At 33.7% G+C, this 13,546-nt stretch overlaps 1 protein-coding gene across 11 annotated transcripts in view; it reads right to left on the bottom strand.

Annotated features, from left to right (window-relative positions):
* The window catches only part of SGCZ (sarcoglycan zeta), a 348,739-nt gene that overhangs the window by 30,010 nt on the left and 305,183 nt on the right, over nucleotides 1-13,546 (bottom strand). For all 11 annotated transcript variants that reach the window (XR_004306978.1, XR_004306979.1, XR_004306977.1 and 8 more), the window contains one exon: nucleotides 11,036-11,158. Coding sequence is in view for 8 of the 11 variants with exons in the window: in XM_032444281.1 (XP_032300172.1) it covers nucleotides 11,036-11,158 (123 nt within the window). In the remaining 3 variants the exon portion in view is untranslated. The remainder of the gene's footprint in view (nucleotides 1-11,035; nucleotides 11,159-13,546) is intronic.

Raw genomic sequence — 13,546 nt, 5'->3', positions numbered from 1 at the left:
GTAATACTTGAATATGCAAAAATGACAAGATTGTTGCCACATATTTTACAGAGACTGTGGGAAAAGGATATATGGCAGTAACTCACAGGCAGGTCTACATTTTCAAGATGGGACTGAACAGTTCATAGAGTAATTTGTCACTGCTCATCCTAACAGTCACCATGGAGCAGTTATCAGGTGCTGGATTGCAACCACAATTCAATTACCTGGCAAACCTCTTAACTAGCTTTGCTTTGTTGTGAGTCTTCAGGCATAACGCTAGTCTGGTGTTTGCTTTTTTACTGCCGGTGAGTCAGAATAGACTCAGTCACTCTGTAATATACCTACCATTAATTTACCATAAGGTAAATTTCTGACTTTTCAGAAATCACTAAATCACTTTTCATTGCCTTGCTGCTAGGGAATGTCAGTCTAAAATCAGCACAGGGAGGCTTTATTTCTGCATCCAAATTCTGAGTGGTCAGCTGCCACTGAAACCTGATGTTGTAGTTTAAATCTGCAGAAAGTTCAGCACCACAAAAGACACACAAAACACAACAAACAAAACAAAACAAAACAAAGTAGGGCTCATAGGTTGAGATCAAAACTATATATCAAGACAGAAAGAAAAAAAAGAGGAAAAGAAGATAACAATTATGATTTATATATATATATATACACGCACATATATACCTACACACAAGATATGTGATGCAGAAGCAAATGCCCAGCCAGTCCCAAATTAGTGGCTTCCTGCTCAGACAAATCCCCACTGTTTTCAAGCTTTGTTGTCATGAAGAAAAAGAGTATTTTCATTGAATCTTCAAGTTCAGAAGCTCTAATTGATCATTTGCTTTAATCCTAAATCTAAATATAAACTAGGTAGGCAAGACCAAGAATGACAATGAGAATTAAAAAAAAACAAAACCTGTAACTATAAAAAGCCAGAAAACCATCCTGACAGCATAAACATGAAAGAAACTTGTTGATAAATATTCTTTCTGCACAGTATGCTTTGTCTACTGGGTTTTCTCTACTCCACACTGAGACTGTAAAAACACATTTTAAAAATTGTCTATCATTTGGTAATGCTGCTAAGATAAAAATAGTAAAAATAATGCAGCTGGTTCACTTGATTTGAAAATAAATATTTCATGAAAATTTGTTTTCCCTCTGATTTTTAATGAGAAAATTCAGATGAAACTATCACCTTGTGCCTTTTCCCAGTTTATGGGAAAATATATTTTCAAATTCTGCTACCAATAGTATTTTGCTTTGTTTGTCTTGGATTCATCTTGTGCTTTGGTATGAGATGGCCTGGTAGTTTGAAAGCTTTGCATGTTGCAGCACATAGACCTTTGACAATCATAACTTGCTTCACAAAAACTGATGAAGAAAAAGGACATGAAAGAGCACTATTTCTAGTTACACTTTAAGCAATGTAACCTATAGCACTTGCTATCACTTCTATCACACTTTATCAGATGGTTTTTGAATAATAGTATGAAAAGTCTTAAGGGAAAAGTTTCCAACTGAGCTAAATGACATTTTGGCAGTTGTAAAGAATTAAAGCTGCTAGAAAAACTGAAAGACATTTGTGAGCGCTTGATTGTGTGTGCTATGCAGAATTGTATGGTATAAATAGATAATTTAAAAAATAACTAAAATCAGAAATGACAGTCAGTGAAATCAGTGATAGTAAATTTTAGAAATATGCTAAGCATAAAATACTTGCTAGTGAAAAATTCATTTATAAGCAAAGAAGAAAAGTAAAAGATACATTGTCTTCAAGGAATTTAAATACAGAATAGGAAGAGGTCTTTTCTAAATTATTTATAAATTAAAATAGAATAAGTATGATAATTACTGCAGGAAGAAAACCAGGTGACTCAAACCACAGTCCAAGATCCTAACAGCTATAAATTACCCCAGTATTGTAAAGTTCCTCATTGTGTTATGCCTCCAGTCATACAACTCATAGGACCAAAATTCCAGCACATATGCACCATAGGATTAGTACAAGAATGCTTAGCTATTGGCTATGCAGATTCAAATCCAAAGAACAAATAATAATGTTCTGGAAATTGTAAATGTGCTTAAAGCAATGAGACAACTGAAATGACATACTACAAATGAGGAAATGCACATATTACAAAAACCTATGTAATTCATAGTTGCATGATAAATAAATAAATAAAAAGACTGCAAAAATACTGACTACTTCATTAATGAATCTAGGTTAAGTACAATGCTTTGGTGAAATTAAGTGACAATTTAATGTATTTGGTTTTTTGGTCATATACAATTAGAAAGCAAACCTTAAACTGATTTCAAGCTCCATTTTGAATTCCACTTGGTGGGAGTTGGCAAGGTTAGAGAAGAAAAATCATTTATTTTATGTTTGCTTTCAGCAAATTTTGTACAAAATAAATTTACTGACAAGATTGATTGCTATTGTGATGTTTTGAAAATGAGTATAGCAAAATATTTATTGGTATTTTTATACCAAGTTCTGTATATGCAAATAAATTCCAAAAATTAAGTTTATTCAATAATGAAACAAACACACTGCTAATGCATGTCAAAACAGCTTGGATTTCAAATCCTAACAAGTCACAACAAAGCAATCATGACCAAAGCACTATCATGAATCATTTACTCAGTCTGAAATGACAGTTAAATAGAAAAGACATGCTTTATTCACAGATGCTTCACAAACTGAAAACTCATACATTTGTACAGTGGAACAGCTGAACACAACCTCGAAAAAGTATATTATCTCTGTTCTTAGAAACTTCTCAGCCTGGTGACAATCACACAAGCTATGTTGTCAAAGATTCCTAGATAAGTCACCAAATCACGGGGGTTGGAAGGGGCTGATGGAGATCATCCAATCCATCAGTTTCCTTAGCTCAGCTAAAGAAGATCCCCTACAGGGAGTACACAGGAAAGTGTCCAGACAGGTTTTGAATTTCTCCAGAGGAGACTCAATAATCTCTCTGGATACCCTGTTCCAGTGCTCTGTCACACTCAAAAAAATGAATCATAGAATCATAGAATCACAAGGTTGGAAAGGACCTACAAGATCATCTAGTCCAACTCCATTTACAGAAAAACCATTAACACCACTCTTGAACACTGCCAGGGATGATGACTCCACCACCTCCCTGGGCAGGCCATTCCAGTACCTGACCACTCTCTGAGAGGAAAAATTCCTTCTTATGAGTCTAAACCTCATCTGATCCAACTTGTGGCCATTTCCTCGGGTCCTGTTTGTTGCCTGTCAGAACAGGCCAAGTCCCTCCTCATCACAACCTCCCTTCAGGAAGTTGTAGAGTGCAATGAGGTCTCCCCTGAGCCTCCTCTTCTCCAGGCTAAACAATCCCAGCTCCCTGAGATGTTCCTTATAAGACTTGTGCTCCAGACCCCTCACAAGTTTTGTTGCCCTTCCCTGGATATGTTCCAGGGCCTCGATGTCTTGTAGTGAGGAACCCAAAACTGAACACAGTACTCTAGATAAGTTTCAACTCACTGACAAGTGGAACTTCCCGTGCTCCAGATTGTGCCAATCGCCATTTGTCTTGCTTCTGGGCACTATATATGGTCCCATCCATTTGACTCCTGATCAATTAGATATTTACAAGCTTTATTTCTGGAATGACCTAGATACTTTTAATTCAAATGTAAATGGCTGTGATTTTTTTTTTTTAGCCAAAATGGTGGCTTAGTATGCTTGAGTCCTAGTGTGCTGAATTTAATGCTGTCAGACACTGTGATATGTAAACTTGTCATTAGCCACAATGAGGATAAGAATTTTAAATTCTCAATGTAGGCTGAAGGCTGCAGGCCATATTTCTGTGGGCAATTTATGTGTTTTTTTTCTGGAATAGCTTCCTATGGGTGAAATTATTCCTAGTTTAAAGAGTTTGCTATGTATAAGCTTTGAGATGTACTGCAGAGCAGAAATGATTTGAATCTACATTCTTCACAGTTCTGCCCACCTACCTGGTTTATAAATAGCTCTATGGGTAACAGCAAAGTCCAAAGTGTGGTAGAAAGCTGCTGGGTTCTCTGAGTAAAGCTTTGTCATGTATTCATGCAGTATCTCCTTGTGAGTAGTTGAATAATGTGATGCAATGTGTTTTATCTAAAGTTAGAAATACAAATTACAGACTGTGCCCCTACTTGTTTATTCTTCAGTTTTTCTATCTCAGAAGAAAGAAAAATTTTGGGTCACACTGCATTGACATGACACTATACCATGTTTTGAATATTTAAAGTAAAATATATAAATAAACTCTGAGGACAAAAAAGTGCACTTACTCAATACCAGAACATTCACAGTTTTCTATATTTCTGTTTTTGGTTTAAAATTAAGCTAAATTTCTACATTCATCCTGCTATTTCTACCAAAATTTAGATTTAAAATGATTCCTATGTTTAGTTCATTGACACAAGTTTTGTTAAGTATGTTGCATGTCATGATATTTTCTTGCACAATCTCACTATGCCATTTATGTCTACCAAATGCATTAGCTCATAGTGAAAATTGGGGAAAATTTCACATTAAGATCATATAAAACTAAAAAAGGCATACTATAGTGACTTCACATGGGATTCAGAGAAAACAAAGTGCAGTTCTGACATGTATTACAGCTCTCAAAGTAAGAGGACCTACAGCGTATTATTTATTTATTTACTTATTTTTAAGTCAGATGCTGGTGATATTTTCTAAAACATAAAAGCAATGCTCCTGTTTTGAAGGTGTGACAAACTGAAATAGGAATGAGCTTATCTTCTCATCTTTTAACCTTTTAAACAGAAAACTGTAACAGGAATAAACAAGGTATTTTTGGCCTGAACTATTATTATAGCATGAGTATTTGGAAAAAATACCCTCTGTTGAGCCTAAATCCTACTGTGCTTTGCAGCCTGACCCTTATCTCCAACAATAGCATTTTGTTTCCAGGCAGTAACTTGTCACATGCAAGTATTTTAAGGAAAAAAAAGACAGTGAGAATACAGGAGCTCCTTTTAGATTCACCTTTCCCTCCTGTGAATAGCTGCATCTTAAAAATAGTGATGGAACTGACCACCATAATTTAAATGTGTATTTTCAAATCTACCAAAGCCTGAGGGCATGTAAGTGTCAAGTTTAGCTCATTTATGAGTTGGAATCTTACTACAAAACTGGAATTCAATTCACATCCACTTCCTGTATCAAACCTTTCTGAATGTTTACTGTTTGTTTCAAAACAAGTTGGTCTGGATTAAGAATTAGCTCATCTTACTAATAAGGGGTCTATTTTCTACTGGGCTCCAATGCTTCTATAGGCTACATGAACTTCCCTGGTATCATGCCATTCTGCCTTCTGAAAACTAGAAATGCTTTGAATTACAGCTCTGAACACTGGCACAGTCACTGAACAGAGAATGTGAAATATGACTGGGGATATGAAGCAAACGTCAGAATTTTTTCCTAAAAAATGCTTATTCTTAAATTTTGTACAAAATCTAATATCTTAGTCTTGGTATAAAAGGTTTCATCAAAAACCAATTTAAATCCAGAAATCTTTTGATCAATGTTGTCCTGTACCAGAGCAGAGCAAGTAGTCTCTTCACTAACGCTGAGAAGCTGGTGGCCACGCTCTGAAGGAACAGCTCAAAAAGTCAATAAGTATCTCATAAACATAAAAGCTATTGAAAAAAATATTAAACAGGTGATAGCCCAGAAGGAGAGGAAGGGATCAAATATGTATTTTCTTATGATGCGTGATACCACCGTTGCTCCCCAAAAAGAGAGAGAAAAAAACAAAGAAAAGAAAAAAGAAGCTGAATATGGAAGGAAAGCCATTCAGAAAGTACAGGTTATAGAATAATTTACAGAGAGCAGACAGACAATGATTTTCCTCTACTTAAACATCAGAAGATGTTTTGCTAGGATTTTATTCATGTCTTTCTTTATTAACTTTTCCATTCTCTTGTCTGAGTATATGTTGTCTCTCTCTACATCTCTGGCTGTAGGGCACAATTTTGAGAACTTCTCAGTGGAATACTGGAGCAAACATAATATATATTCCTGGACTAGCAGGACTACAGAAACTTCTATGCATTTATCTACTTTTGAGTCTACTCCATTGCAAAGAAACTTCTTTAATTATGGCTTCTTTCTCTGTGCTTGCATTGATAGTCCAGTCACTATGTTCCTTAGCACGTTTTTCTGAAACTGTCAAAATTCAAAATCTTGCAAACCAACTGCCATTATTGCTTAGGTAACAACAGTCCTCCAACAACCAACATATTTCACCTGCCAGGCTGATGTAAGCACACGCTGCTTGCAATCTGAGCTGGCTGGGGACATATTTCATGCTTAGCAAGAAGACATAAATGTATCGATGCAGTGTCATGGATAAGAAATTTATTTATTTAGGTTTGCTACTTTATAACCTGCCCACAAAACTTCCAGTTCAGAGATAGCCAGGCACTCACACATACATGCTTGTCATCAGCTCTGCAGATGCTTCTGAAGAAGAGTGCCCTGAAAAGCTGCTCTGTTGTAATGTGGTTAGATTCGTGTAATAGTAATCAGTACTCTTCTGCAGAAAATTCTGGACATTAAGTGATTCCTTGACATCTAAATAAGCTCATCAGAAATCTTATTCGCTCAGTTTATTTTGAATTACACATTATTTACTCATCATTTGGGAACCACAGAAGTTGTATACATGTAATGCATTTTTATTACTGACAAATGCTGATTTAAGAATCCTGGTTCATTCAGAGTTCAAGATCCTGAGAGTCTGGTACATCTACTCAAAGGCTTGTTTTTACTGCAACATCAAATACAGTAATTTTACTATGATCACTTATAACTTGTCTGAGTAAGTGAGATCAAAGTGATTTAGTGCTTCCCTTCATCTCTTTCAGCTTCACAATCCAAACTAAATCAGAACCTACCAACTGAACATGGCAAATGCAAGATCTTTTCTCCTCTTCATACTAAAATTCCTTGTCAGTTTTTGATGGAACTATTTATATACCTACTGTCATAACTATGTATATCAAATAAGCATTTATTTTTCTACATTTCAGTACTTGTTATAAATATTTTAATTCTGCTCTGTCAATCTAATTTGTAATTCATATATATTTCCCCATATTTTCAGTCATATTACCTTTTATAGCCATAAGCCATATTTCTACTTTATTATTTCATTTTAACTACTTTGGAAGATCTTTCTATACTTCATTACCTGCAGACTCACAGTCCTACAATGTAATCATAAAGTCAAAACTGAAGTAGTGATGCACTCATCTACATGTTAGTCCTGAATATTATTAGAAAATTATTAGAGTGGAAGTACATTCTAGAGTTTCCTTGATACATCAAAGTTCTGATCTCTCATGCAATGAAGTACTTAACTTTGATCAAAGCCATGCTGAACTCTTTATAATCATAAATTCCAGAGCATCACAGTTTTTTGACACTACTCTGGTATAAAAGGAGATTTGACCCACAATCTGTCCTATTATTACTGTGAGAATGTTTCCACCAAAACTGAAGAATGTTTCCTACTATTCACCCCCTTCTATATAACTTCACAAGGAAGAAACCTCATGTCACGGGTTAAGCCATGACATCACATCGCAGGTCTCAGCAGCCTGCAAAGTTTTTATGCCTCTTCATTGCTTTTCTCCTACTACCACTTTATTTAGTACATTTTATTAAACTGCTAACTACATGTTTGGTCTAAATAAATAAATAAATAAATAATAAGTCAGAAGACAATCTGTAGTAACATGCACATATCTGAAAGTTTTTTGCCCTGGTTTCAGCTGGGACAGAATAGATTTTCTCTGTATTGTCTGATATGATGCTGTGTTTTGGCTTTCAGAAAAAAATAGAGTTGATAACGCACTGATGTTTTACTTGTTCCTGAACAGCTGGCCTAAACTGGCTAAAGAGATGCCCCATAACATAGGATACATGAAAAAAAAAAAAAATAAATAAATAAAAAATGAGAGCATAATATTTTACTGCATTATAATAGATTTGTATGTGTGGTAGGAGAGCTTGTTATTCCTTTCTGATACTCATATTTTGTTTTCTCTGCAATTCCTGCAGGGAATCACCACCTTTAATGCGTTTAATAAGGAATTCAAAGGTATCACCCAAATCTTTTACCAGAATTCAGAGAGACAGAAATAAATGTTTTGTTATTTTATCTTAACATGAAGACAGCAATTTATTTTACAAACCTGAGAAATGTTTTTAAAATACTTTTCTTGAGATTGCATGCATCTCACAGTGCTTACATTCCTCCTGGAAATCTATTTTCAGCTTTAGACTGAAGTAAACAGTAAAGCATTTTATAGCTCATTACAGCTTAATCATTTGGCTAGAGATTAGCAATTCTGCTTCAAGAAGCTTTTTAGAGATAGAGAAATTGGGATATAATGGTTTTCAGTGTATTCCTTTCAGAAATGCTCTTCTATCTTATACTCTTCCCTTCCTCCTGTAGAATATTTTTATAGTCTAATCATATGACATAAGGGTTAACATAAACTGGGCCCTCAGGATCTAAAGTATAAAATTTTGGAACTAACCTTTTCATAAGATAGTAACACAACAAGATGATTAACCAGAGATTAGAAACAGTGATTATTTCCAGATAGATACTTAAGACAATGATTTTCAAAGGATTTTTAAAAATAAAAACTCTTTAAAAAATACACTTTCAATTTTAAATTACAGAATACCTTCACATATTTTTTCTTAACAAGCTGCCATGAAAACTGAAAATTAACAATACATACTCTGTATTCCCAGACCTACACAAAAATGCTTAGAAACTAGTAAATCTTTCAATATCGCCTCAAGTTGCACCAGGGTAAGTTTAGGTTGGATAACTGAAAAAACTTTACTGAAAGGGTAGTTAAACACTGGAATAGGCTCCTCAGGGAGGTCTTTGAGTCACCATCCTTGGGTGTGTTTAAAAACCATTTGGATGTTGTGCTCAGGGACATTATTTTTTTTCTTTTTTCTTTTTTTTTTTTTTTTTTTCCCTCCCCCTCTTCTTCTTCTCTAGTGTGGAAGTAATTAAGTAATTAATTTCAACACCAGATTTATAACACTAAAATAATCCAAGTGCTTTTTTATTTTTCATCATAGCCACAAAATGAAAACCAACTGTAGTAGTGAGATGTTTGGTGTGAATTGACAGGTACGTAGTATTCCCTGAATTTCAGATGAGCATATCAAAGCAGAATTAACTTAAGTATTCCTAGACTTCCCTTTTTTATTATTTTTATTTTGTGCTTAAAATAACCGTACATACAGACAAGTATATTTCTGGAGTTAAGGAGAAAATCCCGTTCTTTTTACAAGGATAACTTCTATATACCATATTGAGCATCACTGAACAAATTTATCATAGAATCATAGAATCACCAAGATTGGAAAAGACCTAAAAGATCATCCAGTCCAACCGTTCACCTATTACTAATAGCTCCCACTAAACCATGTCCCTTAACACAGCATCCAGTCTTTCCTTGAATTTACTTTCGTTCCACTGATTTCTAACACAACTGAGGTCAACAGATGCTGTGGGTACTCAAACTAGTTTGAATTTAAAATCAGTTGAGCAGTGCACTGTCATTACATCCACAATATATTATCAGATTTCTTAATGGCAGGAAATCTAATCCTCTGTGCCATATGGTAGATATTTTATTTTATAACTTATGGTAGACACATTAAATTCTGCTTTGTCAATTGTATGTTTAAGACAAACCTTCACAGAATTTAAAATTCTTGATAAGGTTCCAATATGAGCCTCTTCTGCCTTTCATGTTATTCTTGTTATTCTCTTGCATTTTATTGTAAAGAAATTTACTTTAAATCTCCTAACTATGCTATTGATTCAACAAACACTCAATCTTCTCATAAATACAAATCTGGAAAATAGATAAAATTTAGTATTGGCTAATGCAGCATCACTAAACTCTGCTTGCGAAAGCTTTTTCTTCTCATTTTGTATTGAAAAAATCCTTTGGCCAGAGAAAATCAACAGAGATCAGAGATAAATGAATTGGTACTGAAGCATTGGAACAGGTTGCCTGGAGATTATGAGCAGTCTCCTTCCATGGAGATATTCAAGACCCATCTAGACACCTACCTCTGTGACCTATCATAGGGGATCTGCTTTAGCAGAGGGGTTGGACTCAATGATTTCTTGAGGTCCCTGTCCAACCCCTGCAAATCTGTGATTTTGTGTAAAAAAAATTACCCACAAATATTGGCAAGCAACAATCTGATTTATTCTAAGGCATATAAAGAAAATTCAGCCTCAGTTTGATTCTGGCCTTCCTGAGAGTACTTTTACCCTGTTCCCGGTGTTAAATTAAACTAGAACTGTCTAATACAAACGTAAAGCATTTAACTGAAACAAATCCAGCTGATTCTATTTTTTTTTTTCATAAGCTAACACATGTCTAATATCAAATGTGTAACTTACCCATATATGTATGCATGTTATAATGACACAGTAAAATCAGTGAGAACTATATTTTTGTTCTATTGAACAAATGTTGTAGTCAAGACAGGTATTCTATGATTCACTCAAGCCTTCTAAAATAAAGCAGAGTATATACCCTTAATCCACACAGAAGTTGGACCTGGTATTTCAAATACAGAACAGGTAAAGTCATGATAGAGGACCAAAGGTTTCACCACTGTGAAGCAGCCAAAGATGGAAAGATGGTAGAGCAACCGCATGCACGCACACACACACACACACAAAAAAAAAAAAAAAAAAGGAAAAGAGGAAAAAAAAAAGCTTCATTAACAGTAGCATATAAAACCAAATGTATGCCTGTGTTGAGGGTAATTTTTACCATAGCTGGTCATTTAAAATTCAAATCTGTCTTTGTAGGAATTCACCTTTTAGGATTATGTAATATCTTTTGGTTGGTCAAGGAATGAGAAGATAAAGAGAGGAAAGGAGGGGAGTGGGGGAAGACTAACATTCATTTAAAAATCTTACAAATAACATACCTGTTACTTTCAATCTGTCAGCTCCAATGACTATCTCATCTTCATCTGCAGAAAATAATACTTTTCCACCTTCACTTGCCCTCACTTCAAATCTTTTACACTGGGCCTCCACAGCATCAGCTCCTGAAAGGAAAGTGAATGATTTATCTCAGATATTTTGTAAAAACTAAAGTATTCCTCTGCATGCACAGACTGCTTTAAACACATACATGAGGCTCGGGCAAATAGTTTCAATTCTGTAAGCCTGGTAAATTGTTTGTCTTTTAAAGTTATGTTAAATGAATATATACAGTAACCTTTCAATTATTTTACACCACAATGAAATTTAAAATAACTGTGGAAAACATCTACTTCAGTGTCACATGGAAGGTAACGCAAGAATTCATAATGTACTCAAACTCGGTGAACTTGATGAAATATCAGTTCAGACAGTGCTTTCAGAGGTTAGTTCAGCCTGAAGTGCAGCTTCTTGCCAGTGGGGGAAAAAAAAAAAAAAAAAAGGATGAATAAAAGGAGACTACACCATGAAAATCAGATACTCAATGCAGAGGATAATGATATTTCTCATTCGGTTCTATTGCAAATATAAATAGCAGAATAACAAAAATGAATGACAACAACAAAGAGAAACACCACAATTTATGTCAGATTTTATGAAACAAAAGTGCCAAACATCTCAAAGCTCAAAAGATTTAAAATAATTACGAAATCAAATAGATCTATGGGATGACTGTGTAGAAAACTGCAGGTAACAAACAAACATAAATGCTTTGTAACTTATAGGCATTATCTCTAATCTCCATGTTTTGTCTGCTAAGCTACTTTTAAAAATTATTTTATTAATCAGCAAAAGCAAAACCTCTGTTCTGAAAGTAGTGTTTAAAAATGATAAACAGAATAAAGCATAATCAGCATAAGGAAAATTTCAATATTTCAGGAAATAGTTATCTAACAATTCTCTCATTACTTCCAATTAAATTTCAAATGTACACCTGGATAAACTTAGCAGTACAAATGGGTAAAAGGCAGAAGACATCAGTGACAAGGAAAAACATATTATTTCAGTTTTATTAATCTGGATCCTTCGTTTACTTTAATTTTGTGGATTATTTTCAATTTAATATATAAAAGTATATCACCAAAATATATAAGAAGGAATACTAGGAATACTAAAAATGTTATAGCTAATTTGAGGTGAAGAACTGCAATAGAAGCCCTCAATCTGCAGAATCAGCCAATAATAATAATAATAATAATAATAATAATAATAATAATAATAATAATAATAATAATAATAATAATAATAATAATAATAATAATTCTATTAAGAAATGCAGGTAGTCCAAATTACCACTGAAAGATTAATTCTAGTTTTTTATGCTTCTACTTTTTGTGGCAAACAGATATTAAACAGTGCATCACTTAGTATTACTTATTGTCGAAAGAGAGGTTAGTGTATTCAAGCCACTTGAGAGATTATTAAAAAAAAATTAATATGGATTAAGTCAATCTTTTTGATGTGGAACCAAATGTGACTGTTATTAAATGGTTTGGAAAAGTTAAGCTGCCTACAGAGCAATCAATGCTATCAAAATGGAATTCTTTTTCATTACATTTTCATTTCCCAGTTGAAATAAGAGTAATCAGTTGCATGTGCAGTATATTGTGTTATCTTCCCAGTTGTAATGTACCTTGCTATGTTCCAAAAACACTTTACAAATCTATATATTTAATACACTTCTGAATTTCTAATTCAGTACCTACAATGAGAGAATCATTTCTCTACTTATGAAGAAAGCAAACCTGAAATTTTACAGCTCCAACTTGTAGAGCAACCACACTATTTACTACGCTTATTCTCAGATTATCCAGATGACTGTATCAAATTTAATATTGAATTCATCAGTTCACAGAAACGTGGAAGAAAATCTAACTTCCAGATTCTTTATGAAATGTAATTTCTATCAAACATTTGACCACCCCAAAAACTTTCCAGCTGCACTGAAGATAAATGGAGTTTATACCAAAATATACAGTCTACTTCTCTATATATTTAATCTTGTTAAGGCAAAACTGCACCAGGTTCTCTTGTTTTGTGTCAATAGTTTATTTATTTTTTGTTGTGTCAATAATTATTTATTATCTGCTTCAGTTCTATAAAGATTAATTAAATAATTAAATAATTGCAATTCTACAAAATTTAATTCATTTAAAATATATAGATGATGTATATTTCATACTTATCCATATATCGTATACACTGTTATAAACATATGCTTGTTGTGCAACAGTCGCTTAATTGAAACTATTATTAAACCAGATGCATTAAAAATGGTAACAAGTGAAAAACAATAAGCATTATATATAATCTGGGTAGAGAGTTACAATACTGTAACCAGGATTGAAACAAATGCAGATAAAATTCCAAGCAGAAACTGTGTGAACTTCACTGAAATTCTAGTTTTTAAAGTTTTGCTTTTCAAAGTCAATATTATGATTAAAACAAAACTT

Source organism: Coturnix japonica, chromosome 4 (genome assembly GCF_001577835.2).
Source record: "Coturnix japonica isolate 7356 chromosome 4, Coturnix japonica 2.1, whole genome shotgun sequence".
Lineage (NCBI taxonomy): Eukaryota > Metazoa > Chordata > Aves > Galliformes > Phasianidae > Coturnix > Coturnix japonica.
Note: the sequence above shows the minus strand (reverse complement) of the source record. Positions and strands in the feature narration are given on the sequence as shown.